We start from the raw sequence: 15936 nt of genomic DNA, 5'->3' as shown, positions 1-15936 counted from the left end.
TGAAAAGAACTGTCATATTTGCAGCTTAAACATTTCATTTCCAATAAATCTGTGAAAATTAAACAAGCTTGCCAACAGACTTTAAGATTTTACTATTAAGAGTATATTTATGTACTTATTTTTAAATGGGGTATACGGATTATTTAATGGCGGCCACTGTAGAAAGCATGTCACTTTGTTGCTCAGCTGGTCTATAGTCGCAGAATGTGCAAATATCAAAATAAAGCTAACTACAGATGGTGGAAAACAAACGATTTTTGCTTTCGCCCTTTAGTCGGTTTTGTTGGTGAAAACAAGCGCTATAATAAAGGGAGACAGACGGAGCGCTTTTTGTGCTACAACACCGGATGTTCTTTACAAGTACTTCCTGGTCAACATTAACAGTAGAAACTTGCAGTCTTCTTTTTCTGACGGTTCGTTGATTTAGAAAACAACTATGCCGGGCCCCGACAAAGAAACCGACCTGACTGAGCGGGTTGAAGCCTTTCTGTCCGACCTGAAGCGCGGAGGGAGCGGGGCGGGACCTCTGCGGGGCTCGGCGGAGACTGCCCGAGAAACGACCGCACTGCTTCGCAAGATTACAGCCCAGGCTCGGTGGAGTAGCGCAGGTTCTTCTCCTCACTTGATTTATTTTGACAACCTCTGATAATAATAATAATAATGCAGAGGACTATATTACTGTGAAATTGGCTCTATTGTTGTTGTAATGTGTGTGTGTGTAGTTTGTTATAATCTGTGAACATCTCAGACATCTGCTGTAACATCTGTGAAATCGTTGAAATAGGGCGAGTTACGTCATGGTTTCTTATTTGTGTACGTTTACTAAATTGAGCAACATTTTTGCCACATTTTTTTTTATAAATATACTAGTTAAAAAACTAATAAGTAATTTCTCTACAATGTTATAACAAAATGAAAAGGGGCGATTTAGGGCAGAGGTGTAATTAAAGCAACAATATAGTAACAGCTACTACGTCCATTAAAACGTTTTTTTTTTTTGTTGATTGCTGCTTTTAGGTGATCTGATGGAAATAATACGGAAAGAAGGGAGGAGAATGACGGCCGCCCAGCCGTCAGAAACCACAGTGGGTAACATGATCAGGAGGGTCCTGAAGATCATTAGAGAGGAGTACGCCAGGTGAGGACAGACAGCTGCGGAGTCAGATATGTTCATGCACTGGGAACGTAAGACAAAAAGACAACATCAAGTAAAACAGTGCTGTTTGTAGCACATGAAATATCCCAACTTATCACATCACTGTGAAATGAGTATTTTTCCATATGCAGTAATGACAAAAGAAAAATAAACCTCAATTCTAAGATTTTATGAATCAGAATATATGACATATGATTGTTTGTTCATCACGTTCTACTAGATTTTCTAGATATTTAGTCAAATTCTTAATTTAATATAGTGAATATTTTGTCAAAGTCAAAATGGAAAGCTTGTGGACAGACTAAGTACCACTCACTGCTTAAGTAGGATTAAAGAGAAAAAATGGGTACTAAAAACTGCTAATAACACAATAATAACCGTCATTCCAAATTTAGACAATGTAGTGCTTAGAGAATTAGCAAAAACCCCAATACCTGCATTTCAGACCCTGTAAAGTTTAAATATTAGAGACTTCTGATAAATGCAGTTGTAGAAAATTCTGAATCATAAGACGACTTTCCACGTTAGCCTCAACTTATTTTTAATTAAATATTTTTAACAATCTAATAACACATTTTTTGCATAGCTAAGACTGCACTTACCTCATGTAGATTTGCCTCTACTTTGTCTTTGTGTTTCCTTTTATGGAAGCACTGTTTCTCAATGTTCATTCTGCAGAGTGTAACGAAAGTGTTTGAATCAGAAGTCCACGATTCACCTTCAAAATATGCTTGGCACCCTAGAGTCACAAGAAAAAAATAAAACTGTTAAAAAATTGACCTGATGTAAAACTGTTGAGATTTTCCTCCTCAGGTCTCGAGGGAGCAGCGAAGAGGCAGACCAGCAGGAGTCCCTCCACAAGCTGCTGACCTCTGGAGGACTCTGCGAGGAGAACTTCAGACAGCATTTTGCTCCCCTCAAAGCAAATGTCATTGAGGCCATCAACGAGCTTCTCACTGAGCTGGGTAAGATGGTGGAGCTGGTTTTACAGAGCTGAACTACCCACAGCTGAAACCCACAGTGCTGCTTACTCACTGATGTTCTCTAAAAATCTCTGCGGCCTTCACAGAACACCCGTATTTATGCAGTTTTTTTTTTTTTTTTTTTTTTGTGGTAGCAGAGTGGAGGGGTCTGTATTTGTATCCGGGTTTGTATGGGTGCTTGGGATCCTTGAAAATGCTCCAATTTCAATTTGGTGTTTTCAAGATTTTGAAAATGCTTGATTTCTGTATCAAGTCCTTGAAAGTGCTTGATATTCAGTCTTTTGTAATAAAGTGTAATATAACATTTTATTAAAGACCTGCAGTTGGAAAGCATTATTTATAGTCGAAATCAGATATTTTCATAGACCTAATAAAAAAAAATAGATACATATTTTTCACTGTCTAAAGTTAAATCAGACTAAACTTATTTTGTTTCAGATCAGTTAGAATTGCCAAACTTATTTCTATGTGCTAAATACTGAAAAACATAGCAAAAAAAAAAAAAATAGAGATTTTTTCTGACTTTCTTTGTATACTGTTTTTAAGCATTTATTTTGATTAGGAACATAATTTACTTTAACATTATTTATTTGGATTGCTTAAACGTAATAACTATTACTCCTAATAAGATGGAGTAACTTATTGATTCTCTTATATTTTATACATTAAACAAAGTTAATGAAATCATTTACCTTGTCCCTGCTGTAGGATGCTACCACAAAAAATTATTAACATTATTAAATTATAATCATACAGTAATGTGTTGCTTTTATCTCCAAAGTGTGGTGCTGTAAACGTTTGAAAACTTACCTTGGAAATGCTTGAATTTCACTGTGGGAAAAGCGGAACAAAGAAACTGGAGAAAATATAATATTTTGTCTATAAGTTTAAAGAGATTTTCTTTTTCCTTTTGCAGAAGGAACAACAGATAACATCTCCATGCAGGCCCTGGAGCACATCCACTCCAACGAGGTCATCATGACCATCGGGCGCTCCCGCACGGTGGAGGCATTCCTGAGGGACGCTGCACGTAAACGCAAGTTTCATGTCATCGTTGCGGAGTGTGCTCCCTTCTGTCAGGTATTATGAAGTACATCGAAAAGAGCTTGGAAAGCAAAGGTTTACCTACAAGAACGCTCACGAAAAACCTTCACTTTTCAACAGGGACACGAAATGGCCACCAACCTATCCAAAGCTGGCATTGAAACAACGGTGATTGCTGACGCTGCAATATTTGCGGTCATGTCCCGGGTCAATAAGGTATTTATCTTCACAGAAGACTCGCTCCATATTAAGGCGGTGTAATTTAACTTGTTTGACGATCTGGTTGGCAGGTCATCATCGGAACGCAGACCGTTCTAGCCAACGGCGGTTTGAGGGCTGTGAACGGTACGCACACTCTCGCCTTGGCCGCCAAGCATCACTCGACGCCTCTTATCGTCTGTGCCCCCATGTTCAAGCTATCGCCCCAGGTAGGAAAACACTAGTTAACAAACGTCTAATAAAAAAAAAAATCTTTTAAACACAAATAATAAAAGAAATACTTTCTCTCCTTAGTTCCCAAACGAGGAGGACACTTTCCATAAATTTGTCTCCCCACATGAAGTCCTCCCTTTCACTGAAGGTACACCCTCACCGATTTACTTTACAAGTTAAGCGTTTATCTTTGATAGAATGTTATGTTAATATGCTAATTGTATACGTTTCAGGTGAGATCCTCTCTAAGGTCAACGTGCACTGCCCGGTGTTTGACTACGTTCCTCCAGAACTCATCACACTGTTCATATCTAACATCGGAGGACACGCGCCTTCATATATCTACCGACTGATGAGTGAACTGTACCACCCAGAGGATCACGAGCTTTAATTTGTGTTGCTAATAAATAAATTTAACTTAACCTGTTTTGTGTCCATTACTTATCTTAATAAGAAAAGAAAAAGAAAAAAAAACTAAAGTAGTTTTAGATATTGTTGATTCAGTATATAAGCTGCTAAACAGAAGATGAAAAGTATTGAACTCTGACTTCCAATGATTTTTCAGTGTCTCTTCAAGTTGCTTGGATAAATGGGCTCTCTATTTAAAATGACAATTTTGAAGAATGTCTACAAGTGAAAACGCTAATCAAATGTTTACTTAGGGTTGATTGTAGCAAAACACTATTTTTTAAATAAGGTGGCATCTCAAGGCAGTGGGTTGGATTGACTTTTATTAATGGGTAGAGTAAATTTGTATCATCCTCATTTTGATTTAAAATACTGTAGATTTCTCTAGCTGCAGTGTAAGAAGTTATGCATGTGGTTGGTGTAGTATGAGATGTCTTCCAGAAGGAGGCGGTGTTGAACAAGAATCCCGTATGCCTTTTTGGAGGTTTTTGTTGAAACAAGAAGCTAGGATGAGTGTTAAAGCAGATTTCAGATACCAAAACATGATTTGAGTGACCGTAGCGTATTGCCGAGTATAAAAAGACTGGGTCTCACCTTGTTGCTCAGGCTGAACTGCAGCATCTATTCACAGGGGCGATCCCACTACTGAGCAGCACGGGGGATTTGACCTGCTCCGTTCCCGACCTGGGCCTGTTCACCCCTCCTTAGAGGACCTGGTGGTCCAAGGCTCCCCCAGGAACACCATATCTATACTGAACTTAGTGTGGACCCCCACTCAACATAGCCCACTGCCAAGGGTGTAGGAACGAGTCTGTCATTGGGGGGGACGCATATCGGAAACCTGACAGATGAGTAAATAGCTTGAGCAGAAATGTCAAACAATTATGCCATCAACACATCAGTAATGTGTTACTCTAATCTGACCCTTGTTTCAATAACAAGTATTCTAACATGTTACTATTTACAATCCAATAATCAGATTAAAGTTATGCAGTATAATGACTGTCATTCCAGGATGAACACTCACTTTAGCATTTGCCTCACAACTAGCAAGCTAAAAACTCTGGTAGCTCAGAGCCGACCAGATTCTGATGTATCTTATTGGTCAAAATGCATTGATATAAATTGACTGGTAATTGAACTGGTTCTACTTATTTCTAAAACCAAAGTAGAAAACATCTCATAAAATAAGACACAACAGTTTTAAACTCAATACAGCAGTTTGACCAACAAAAATAAAATCTAAAAAATCAAGTTTTGTTCTTCTTGAACATCTCTCTACATCAGTGCAACAGTTTGATCTACAAAATAAACAAAAATTATACTTTTCACGTCTAACAGACACCTTAGCTCCTCACTGTTAACTCAGTCTCACTTTCCAGCCCTGCATTCAGTAACTTACCAAAGATTCATGAAAAACACTGAGGCAAAAAGACTAAATGTTTTTTTTCTCCTGTCATTTTCAGCCGCAAACATTTAACTAAAATATCTACGGATATGTGTTTCTGTCTCTGCCTCCCTCTGACTCTCTGCAGCCTGATGTTCCTGCATGGATTCATGGATTTACAACAGACACTACAGTAATGTACAGTGTCAGAATGTGAACTAAATATAAAAATTATGTTTTATCATACAGAATGAGAATTTAAACTTAATTTTCAGATGTATACATTATTATACATCTCAACTCTATTTACTGTGTAGCAAAAATTTTCACTAATTTATTTTTAAACCTCTCCTCAAGCACTTTTCTTATTATCTTCTAACCATTAACCTTATGGTGTGGAAATAATGAAAAAATATTGAAATGTTGAAAGAAATCAACCTGATCTCCTGTTCTCCTTTCTGGTTCTATTATAATTAATATAATTTTTATATCTTCACACCCTGAAACGCCAACTGGCTCTCCTATGTCTTCCCTGACCTGCTCCTCTCATAATAAAATAGTTTATTTAAAAATTAAAAAGAGTTAATACATATTTCAATAAACTAAATGAAGACCTCACCAGAGCTTCTTCACCTTTCTTCAACATCATTCTAGCACTGCTGTTCTCCTAAATATATAATATAATATAATATAATATAATATAATATAATATAATATAATATAATATAATATAATATATAAACACATGTTAAGTGGTTAAGTATGATCAGGTGTTGCTCAGTTTAAATAATAAAAAGGCTCATTTTCCTGCTGTTTCAGTCTAAATCATTGTGACTAGACTAGCTAACTGTTAAAGTTAGTGGTAAAATTTTGGACATGTGACTATTCCAGAATTTAAACAGCTAAACCAAAAAGATTTAGTTCTATATATGAAAGTAAACTGACAATAAGATGTTATAAACGAGCGATATTTATGGCAACATTCCTGACAGACAGTTTACCTCCTTCAAACGGAGTTTCTCTGCTGCCGCCCTTACTCTGAGCCGTTCAGAGGGGGGAGGGGGAGGAAGCGCTCTGCTGAATGCGCTGTTATGCGCCTTCAAAATAAAAGCACGCGAGTGGAAGATTTTAAAATTCTTCGCAACTGCAGTGAAATTATTGGGGGGGACGAATGTGGCTCTCTCCAATATTGGGGGGGACATGTCCCCCGCGTCCCCCCCGCTTCCTACGCCCATGCCCACTGCAGCTCAGAGCTCCTGAGCTCAAGCAATCCTCCAGCCTCAGCCTCCAGGTAGCTTGGATTACAGGTGAGAGCCACCTCACCCGGCGACAAACAGCTGATCAGATAATAACTTGTCCAGCACCGCCTCCATATGGAGGAGAGCAGGTACAACATCCTTGTGTGGAGAGAATCATATTTGTGCTGGAGAAAAGCTACAACGAGCCCTGAAACTTTAACTTACTTATACTGAAGTGTGACAAATGAATGATCACATGTCAGCTTGCTGGTTATTTTACTGATTTGATTTTATCAGTTGAATGTCCCTTTAGGTGTGAAGTTTTTAAGTTGCACCAGTTTGATGTAGTGTCTGCTCCTCTCCAGAAGGAGGCGGTGTTGGACACAAATCTCAGCTGCTTTTTGGAGGCTTTTGATGAAACAAGAAGCTAGAACTGGTGTTCAAGCAGCTGAGTGATGCTAAAAAGTAAATGTCGATGTAACAGTACTTTATTGCTGAGTATAAAAAGACTGGGTCTCACTGTGTTGCTCAGGCTGAACTGCAGCATCTATTCACAGGGGCGATCCCACTACTGAGCAGTACAGGGGATTTGACCTGCTCTGTTCCCAACCTGGGCCGGTTCACCCCTCCTTAGAAGACCTGGTGGTCCAAGGCTCCCCCAGGAACACCATATCTATACTGAACTTAGTGTGGACCCCTGCTCAACATAGCCCACTGCAGCTCAGAGCTCCTGAGCTCAAGCAATCCTCCAGCCTCAGCCTCCAGGTAGCTTGGATTACCTCACCCGGCAACAAGCAGCTGCTCTGACCAGTAAATGGAAATTACTGTTCGATTTTAAAATATAAAAAATTATGTCCCTTTTTAAAGTTTATTTATTTTTTATGGAGGACTGAAATTTTGCAATCATTAACGCTTTCCCTCTTGGTTGTACATTTTATAGGAACTGGCAGTACAAGGAATACAATCCAATTTATTCTGCTGAATCTTGGAAAAGAGTAAAATAAGTAAATTAAACAGACATGGGGATCCAGATCTTATGGCAATTGGTGGATATTTTTTTTCACACTTTTTTGCATGATGTGGTAGAAATGCTTATGGGCAAGAACAAAACAGGAGACAGATACATGTAAAATTAATAAAATTCATACATATATATATATATATATATATATATATATATATATATATATATATATATATATATATAAAATGGAAAAATGTAAATATATTAAAAAAAAGGATAATTTTTTAAAATGTTTAATTTAAGTTGTGATCTGAATGTCAGTTAAATTATAAAAAGTTATCCTTTTTAAATGAATTGGCATACTTAATTTATACCTTTTATCATGTCGGTGGTAATCCCCCAGCTATGGTTCTAGAAGTTGCTAAAAGATGACTTGAGAAACCAACGTTGTTGCCAACATGTTTTTGTCAGTGAAATAATCATTCAATTTATTCTGACATCTAGATGCAGAAACATAAAATTGACTCTGAACGGCAGTTTTTTGTGTTTGTTTTCTTTAGATTATGGTAGTAAAACTATAATTTCACAGAATCCTTTCTGAGGAGTTTTTAGTATTTTTAAAAAAAAGTCGTATTTGACTGGTTGTGTTTCAGCAGAAGAGCAAATAAGAGCCCTGCACTGTTATAAGCTTTAATATCATGTCAGCAGCTGATGTAAATAATCTTGTTCTCAGGGAGAGATCGGAATCTATAAAAGGAAGTCTTTTTCCTCACCTGATTCATAAAAAGGTTAATATTGAGCCTACAAAGCTGCCTGTTAAAAAAAACAAACAAACAAACAAACAAGAAATGACAACGTGAAATAAATAGAAACATTGTTGAGTCTTTAATATCTGGAGCACGTGCAGAAACTCGCTTTTCATCTTACAAAACAATTCATACAAATCAGTCAAAACAACACAATAAAAGAACATAATTAATGGTTACATTTACTAATGACGCTCCAGAAACACAAGAAGAAGAAGAACATCATCTTCCACGGCTTGATGGTTGACCATCAGACTCTCTGGGTTTAATTAGCTGGAAAAGAAAAAATCTTTTTAGTGCATGCAGCAAATTTACATAAAATTAACTCCACAATAATTATCGACATGGCAACGTTACTGAAACTCATCAAGACGGGCGTTAACCGTTTCAGGTGAAAACGAGAGATATGTGCAAAAAGAGATTAATCTCATTAGTTTGGTTGAGGAGAACCAGTTTGTCAAAGGCTAAAAACATTCTAATTTATGCGAGAAAATACTTTGAGACGTTCCTCTACGGTTCACCTGCTCTGTCTTTCGTCCACTTCAGGGCGTGTCTCGGAGGCACAGCTGTAGTTGGATGGTAGAAAGTGCATCCCGCTCGTTTGCACTGAGTCGCGAAACGACAGGGCTGCAGCGGAACGGAAACAAGTCAGAGCTGCTCGGTTTGAACACAAAAATAGTTGACAATGTGGATAATGGCCTCTGTGCTGAGCTGCTACCTTTGGATGATAAAACGGACAATCCAACTTCTTGCATTCTGGGAAGAAGCGACACACAGTTGCACTCGAACTTTGCTGCACAACTGTAAAAACAAGTTACAAACGATAAGTAACAAGAAGTTGCTACGGCAATGTTTTAATACTCATGCAGCTACAGCTGTGGCTTTTATTCTTTTTAATATCAGATCACATTGGAATCTCACTGGCTATTACATGTTCAAACAAAAAAAAAAAAAAAATGTCTTAACGCTAAGTTTATAGGCGTTATTTGTTTAACGTACCTGGTCTGAGTGGTGGAGCAACAGTGCCTCTGCGGCTGACGTGAGTGAAGGGACAGTCTGGCTTCGTGCAGCGAGCGTCATATTTACAGCTAGGATGCACAAACAGGCATTTGTCTCCAAACTTGCAATTTGGAAAAGTCCTGAAAAACAAAAGACAAAAAAAAAAAAAGAAAAGAAAAAAAAAAAAACACAACAGTCAATCAGCTGTCAATATACCTTCAATGCCTTTGTAATTTAACTTTTTTCTACTAAAGCCACTCACTTGCACTGCGCCGTCGGGTGATGGTAAACACACTCATCTCCACTTTTGCAGACGGGCCAGAACTTGCAGCGCTCCATAACTTTCTGCTTCTTCATCGGAACGTCGTCTTCGTCTGCCACGTCCACGTCCATCCTCCCATCTGTAAATGAACGACGTAAAGAAAGTGTTACGTGTGTCAATCACGTTTTTACCCACGATGGCATCATCCCCCCCACCCCCCCTTCACACACACCTTCAGATGGTGTGACCACTCCCTGCAACCTGTCCAGGACGCTGACTTTAGACTCTCTGTAGACGTGGCCGGCTGCCTCTGTAGCCTTTGAGAGCGGCCTCACGTCGTCCAGCTCCATGTCTCCGTCCGTAAGGTTGCCCAGGGGGCTCGGTACTCCGTCTAATGTCACGATGAACTTTGGACTCGAGGTGTCAACGCCCTCTCTGTAAGCGTGACCACAGAAAGCAAGCGGAGTCATCAGAGACAGCAAAAACATACACATTAACCAAACAGAAACATTTGATGCCTTGTAAAAAAAAAAAAAGTCACAATTCTTGAACTTTTTCGTCTCGTAATGAGCTCGTGCTCTGTGCATACCTGGCCTGGACGGTGCGGGGCAAAGCTGGCGGCTGGACTTGTTGCTGACTTCGGGCAGACGCTTCCTCTATGACCGGCCGACTCATTATGAAGGAGCGCGTATCGGAGCTCTTCGGCTCACAGCCAGCAGGGGCTTCGGCGCCTGGTTCAAAAAACAAACAAACGTGGAAATAAACTTCGTGGGTGGGTTTTACATTTTATCCTTTGTTCCCTGTTTAATTAGAACAAACGAAAACTTTTTTAGAAATTTTGCATTTTGAAGCATGCTTTATTTCTTAGACGTCTGCTAAAATCAGGATTTTGAAATAAATAATTCCTTGGAAGTCAGTATATTTACATCCACACTAAGTGACCAAACATATGTAATATTTGGTCTGAAAGTTGTAGACAAAAGAGTTGGACATTGGTCTTCTCTGCAAATCAAGCATCACCTACCATATTCACGCTGCTGTCTTGCGTCGCTGCCGTCCAGCTGAAGACGCGACGCCAATGATCTCGCTGGAGTTGGAAGAACGAAACAACAGAAATAAATCACTTAAGTCAATGACACGGACGAGCGGCTGTTGGGTTCCTGCGTACTTGTTGTTCTGGAGGCGGGCTGGTCGCCGGCGGCGTATGCCTCCGCCCTGGGCGCCAGGCTGTGCAGGTTTTGCATCAGTTGGAGGGCTGCGGTCATCTCTTCGCTGCTGGCCAAGCGCGTACGGGGCGCCACAGGAACAGTCTGTCTCTGCAGGACTGCGGGGGGGGGGTTCGGGTAGGAGAGCAGAGATTAGATTTGAAATTGCTGCTTTGAAGTAAGAAAGATTTAGACTGCAGCAAGCCCCAAACTTTCTAAGCAATGTTTCAAATAATTAGTTACTAGTTTGTATAGCTAATGATAATGGAATGCTGGTACGGTGTGTTTGACGCGTGGCTGACGGGAACATACTCGGGGGATAGGACGTAGTTTTGGTGATCGAGTCCTGAGCCTCAGAGATGGCCTTCAGTATCAGATTCCTGTTGGCTTGCTTGGCTGGTGGGAGAGTCGGTCTGAAACAGTTAAACACCCACCAGAAAAAAAAAAAAAAAAAAAAAGTTACAATCCAGGAAAGAATGCAGATGATTTAAGCTTCACACACACACACACACACACACACACACACACACACACACACACACACACACACACACACACACGGACATTTTTAGAAGATTTAACAAAACATAATGCTTAGTTGTGTTTTTTCCGTCCTAAAATAAAGAGAGAAATATTTTTAAATGACATTCAGAGATGGCAAGACTGACTTTCGTTCTGGTTTGGAGGGAAGGGAGACTCTGCTGGAGAGGCTGCGGCTGCCGAAACCCGCGTCGTCGTCGTCTTCTGCATCGTCGCTGTCTTCGTCATCGGCTCGGTTCACTCGAACAACAGAACTTGCCACGGGAGCTTTTCTCTTTCGGGACATCTCTTCTTGCTGTACAAAGGAGGAACGTGGGCATTACTAAGAACAAGACTAGATGCTGGTCAGAGACGTCCGCCTAGCAGCTGAACATCACAGGCAAAACAAAAGAAACAAACAAAGGTGTCACCATTGATTTCTCTACAGTTATTTTATGATAGATATAAAAATGAAGAACTTAAATGTGAGAACTGGGTCATTTATTGTCGTCGGACCCAATTTTTCTTAGTTGCGTCTAGGAAAAGTACAATTTGGTGCAAATGGCACAATATCATGAGGTTGTCCCACTATTTTTCTGAGGTTTTTAATTGAGACAGTTTAAAATGACGTGCATTGTAAACGTAACGTACCGCAATAGAAGGAAAAACCCAAATTTGGACATTTTTTTTCTATTTTTTTCCTTCAAATTTGGTCCAGCAATGATTAATTGGAACAGTAGCCCTTAAGGACCAGAATCCAGAATCGCAGACCCCTGATCAACAGGTTCAGTGGTTAAAAACAGACTATTTTGTCTAAATGTTCAACACAAGACTCGTGGTAAATGAAGGCGTTGATTCCGACATTACCAAAAAAAAAAAAAAACAAAACTTAAAAGCTAAAACCTATTAAAATATTCAAATAATCTGAAGAAATAAAAAATAAGCAAGATATCCTACAATTGAAGCAAAACATAAAGAATTTAAACATCTTTTGAAAAGCATCATAATAAAAAAAAAAAACATCCCTGTACCTTGCTCAGCCCGGTTCTGGATGCCTTGCTGCTTCTGCCGTCCTGCTGCCTCATGCTTGAGGATCCCTCAGGGGGCCGACACATCTCCAGAGAGCTCACAGACGTAAACTTGCTCTGACCGGGTCTGTAGATCTCAAGGGTCGGCCGACTAGCAGCGCGGGTGCGACCGTTTCCCATTTCTACAGGTTCCTCCGCAATTAGATCGTCGTCCATCTCAGGTTTGATATCGATGACGGCTTCCGAGGGGAGCGGCTCGGTGTGAGGCTTAATAGTCGAGGTATGTCGCGAGAAACCTTTCCCCAGCATCCCTTTCCTGATAAGAAACAAGCATCAGTATTACATTACTTGGAAAAACCGTTTGTAGACAAACTATGTATATCAAAGCGTTCCAGGTACCTGCTGTCGTAAGCAGAACTAGACACAGGTGCTTCCATCCTATCGGTCCGCGAGCTGGACACTGCCAGCAGCTTCAAGTCTTCTGCTCTGCCATTTTCATCAATACACGGCTTCCCGTACACGGCAACAGAGTCGGACTGCAGATGCCTTAGAGATGGTGGTGGCTCTAAAAAACAAACAAACAACAAAAAAAAGAAAAAGAATCAGACAAACGATAAAACATCAGATCATGGTTAGCAAAGTACAGAAAAAACAACTACTTCAGCAGAAGTTTCTCACCTCCGGCGACCGATCGTAGTTTCTCCAGGACACCATGCAGCCTAGAGAAGGTCAATTTAATGTTATGATAGAAAGAAACACAGAGTGAACTCAGAAAGCAAGAACTTCATTTTGATCATACCAAGTGGTAAACTTAATTGTGTTGTTTCCCAGGAACAGGGAGAGATCTTCAGTCATCTGCTGGGAGGTTTTCTTGTTTGCCACCATCACCATAATGTAGTCAGGAAGCTCTTCATCTGCAGGAGAAAAATAAACATTAAAGAAATGTTCCAAATTTCAGCAGCGTGTGTCCCATGCATTTCGCTTGTTTCATGAGCTTACCAATATAAGCACCGAGCTCCTGGAGCTTGCTTTTTATAGCAGCCTGAAAGACAACAAACCGACAGATCAAATAGCATTAGCGACGTAAAGTATGGATAGCATATTAGCTACCCTGATTCCATTTTCAAATGGTAAAACTTTAGAAAAATATTCCGAGGTTTACAAAAAAAGCAAAGCAAATTAAACAGCTCAAACATACTAAGCTGAACTGCAAACAGAGGGCCACATAACCAACCCTGCGCACAAAAAAACTGATTTCTAGACTCGTTGAAGCTAACAAGCTAAAGAGCTAGCAGCGGCTCGGTTTTATTTTTATAAACATGGCGGACTGTTCAAACGCAATATCCACAGCTACTCACTCTTATTTTCTTGCTTATTTCAGTTCCGATCTCCATGCCTGCTTGTTTATTCAAGCAAACAATATTTCAAAAAGAGGGAACTGTTTTAATAACACATGCAACACGAAACAGCTAGGGACAGATGTGACGTAGAATCACGTGATTACCAAGCGGAACCGAGAGGACACGAGTTTAATCGATCCTCAGTTTTGCTCAACTTTTATGCTTTGAACTTAAGAAAAGATTATTATTATTATTATTATTATTATTATTATTTTATTATTTTAATTTTAATTTTAATTTTTTTAATGTCTTTCATTGTCCCACTGTCCCAACGAGAATATGTAGGTTTTGCCTGGACTGAATAAAAATACAGTAAATAAACAAATGAAAACCAAATATGAATTCAAATACAATAAAACTTAATCAAATAAAAAATTTCAAAAACAAGTCAGCAAAAAACTGATATGTTGTGGCAAGGGTAAAAAAGCAAACACTGAAACAAAAAAAGAGAGGCGAATCATCCGTCAACCACTAGATGGCGCAAGAGACTGCTCAAGACAACATTTGATTTCTGAATGCAGAAAATTGCTATTTACAATAGTTAGATCGTCTATAACGTGAAGGTGTTTGACAATAAAATAAGACAACTTGAACAATGTGCTCAGCTCAGATAAGAATAAGAATCACACCTTGCTGTGGTGAAACAAGATATTGCCAGTTGCTGATGCTTTGTTTAAACTCTAGGTCGTTTATTACAATCTCATTTGTGTTGGCATACTTATCTGCTCTACGCATGTTTTACTTTCTAATTTTCATTGCTGTGTGTGTGTGTGTGTGTTTTACGCAGCAATTATTTCCTGTTTTGCAACCCCTCAATGCCATCTAACAATGACGGGAAGGATCTTGCCTACAGTCTAGACGAATGTCTAACACGTTCTCTGTGGTAGTCGTCTGCTTAGTCTCTTTTTGCAGTGTTTACATCAGAGCTGAACGAGCATTATCTGCTTGCAAAGCTCAATATATGGACTTTGTGTGGTGCCAAGCTTTTCCTTTTTTACCCAGTATTCAGATATTACAACCACAGAATCAAAATATGGTTGTATTAAGGAATAATTCACACATCATGTGGCTCAATGCTCAGCTCAGTGCTCAAGCACGCCCCAACCCCGTGTAGTTCTGCACTGATGTTCAAGGTTAAGGAGGAGGCGTAAAGCAGGCAGTCTTTGAGAGACACCGAGCCTTGAATGGTCTCGTATGAAACCCTCAGAGAATGCCTGAAACAAATCCAGCTCGGGGCACAAAGGTGCTCTATCTCATTGCTGTTCTTTTTCACAACTTAACAGGATCACAAGAGAAGCTGGACCTCCGCACTGACCTGTGGAACAATAGCTCCAAAACAACATCCATCAGCGCTGTCGAAACATCCCCCGTGCCGTGTTGCACAAGGTTGGGTCTGGTGTGTTTTCTTCAGTGTGTTAATGAGCTGGTTTCTCTAATGTATACAAACACAATCATGCTCCTTAAGCATTTCCACATCTTCTCTTTAACGAACACAAACATAATGTGTTCTACTTCGATTCTGTGCAACAGAGGGAACACAAGGTAAGTACATAAATGCGGAGTTAATGGAAAGTAATATCTTTTTCCGGATAAACATCTGAAAAAGGAAAAAGTGCTTTAAATTCATTTACCAAATTTTACTGGAATTCCAGGGAATGTCTCTGTCTGCTGTGGATATCTAGGAGTTGACGCTTTAGCTCAGGCAGATTGGGTGGAGAGCATCTCCGAACATTAGTGTAAGGATTCTCGGTTGGATTTAGGTCTGGAATTTGATTTTCAAACCTTTTGAGTGGAGCACTGACTGTATGTTTAGGGTTGCTGTTGTGCATCAAGGTGAACCTCCGCTCTGGTCTCAACCTCCGCTCTGGTCTCAAGTCTTTCTCTGCCTCTAACAACTTTTCTTCCAGACTTACCCAATGTTTAGTTCTAATCTGCTCCTTTCAGGTTCCTTGCCAATGCCCCTTTTGAGTGCAATGCAAGCCAAGGCAGGTAATTTATAGCACAGACGCATGTTTAGTGTTGCACCACACACACAAAATCAAAGGGGATGAAGAAAACAAAATCCCCAAAGTACAATACTGCCACCACCGTGGTACAGTGTTAGT

The 15936-nt window shown here is 39.7% G+C and overlaps 2 protein-coding genes and 2 non-coding genes across 4 annotated transcripts; 1 reads left to right on the top strand and 3 right to left on the bottom strand.

Moving 5' to 3' along the window:
- The first annotated feature begins 353 nt into the window (after positions 1-353).
- Positions 354-4037, top strand: eif2b2 (eukaryotic translation initiation factor 2B, subunit 2 beta). Its single transcript, XM_014990760.2, has 8 exons — positions 354-608; positions 1018-1138; positions 1970-2121; positions 3056-3219; positions 3304-3399; positions 3474-3611; positions 3697-3763; positions 3849-4037. Exons 1-8 carry the CDS (start codon positions 437-439, stop codon positions 4004-4006), a joined length of 1068 nt encoding a protein of 355 aa, XP_014846246.1. The 5' UTR covers positions 354-436; the 3' UTR covers positions 4007-4037.
- Positions 4038-4636: 599 nt separating this feature from the next.
- On the bottom strand, positions 4637-4817 carry LOC148153049 (signal recognition particle RNA). The gene has a single exon (XR_015761888.1).
- A 2334-nt stretch (positions 4818-7151) lies between these two features.
- Positions 7152-7447, bottom strand: LOC148153048 (signal recognition particle RNA). Its single transcript, XR_015761887.1, has one exon.
- A 1027-nt stretch (positions 7448-8474) lies between these two features.
- On the bottom strand, positions 8475-14013 carry zc3h14 (zinc finger CCCH-type containing 14). Its single transcript, XM_014990763.2, has 17 exons — positions 13790-14013; positions 13431-13473; positions 13231-13345; positions 13110-13150; positions 12831-12996; positions 12435-12747; positions 11553-11719; positions 11197-11297; positions 10848-11003; positions 10704-10766; positions 10269-10410; positions 9912-10114; positions 9680-9818; positions 9418-9557; positions 9137-9219; positions 8940-9045; positions 8475-8691 (listed from the first exon to the last, which is right to left on the bottom strand). Exons 1-17 carry the CDS (start codon positions 13823-13825, stop codon positions 8684-8686), a joined length of 2022 nt encoding a protein of 673 aa, XP_014846249.2. The 5' UTR covers positions 13826-14013; the 3' UTR covers positions 8475-8683.
- Positions 14014-15936: the final 1923 nt, after the last annotated feature.

Source organism: Poecilia mexicana, unplaced genomic scaffold, assembly GCF_051168715.1.
Source record: "Poecilia mexicana isolate PSO_F unplaced genomic scaffold, ASM5116871v1 scaffold_21, whole genome shotgun sequence".
In the NCBI taxonomy this organism is placed as follows: domain Eukaryota; kingdom Metazoa; phylum Chordata; class Actinopteri; order Cyprinodontiformes; family Poeciliidae; genus Poecilia; species Poecilia mexicana.
The sequence above is the reverse complement of the archived record's forward strand: the minus strand, read 5'-3'. Positions and strand labels throughout refer to the sequence as shown.

Excerpts from the sequence above, each read along its gene's own strand:
- zc3h14 (XM_014990763.2), bottom strand. The coding sequence starts at position 13,825 with ATGGAGATCGGAACTGAAATAAGCAAGAAAATAAGA. Across the intron at positions 11,004-11,196 it reads AACTACGTCCTATCCCCCGA|TCCTGCAGAGACAGACTGTT; the intron begins GTATGTTCCCGT and ends CCCCCCCCGCAG. Across the intron at positions 10,767-10,847 it reads GCCCGCCTCCAGAACAACAA|CGAGATCATTGGCGTCGCGT; the intron begins GTACGCAGGAAC and ends TTCCAACTCCAG.
- eif2b2 (XM_014990760.2), top strand. The coding sequence starts at position 437 with ATGCCGGGCCCCGACAAAGAAACCGACCTGACTGAGCGGGTTGAAGCC. Across the intron at positions 3,220-3,303 it reads AGTGTGCTCCCTTCTGTCAG|GGACACGAAATGGCCACCAA; the intron begins GTATTATGAAGT and ends ACTTTTCAACAG. Across the intron at positions 3,400-3,473 it reads TCATGTCCCGGGTCAATAAG|GTCATCATCGGAACGCAGAC; the intron begins GTATTTATCTTC and ends TCTGGTTGGCAG.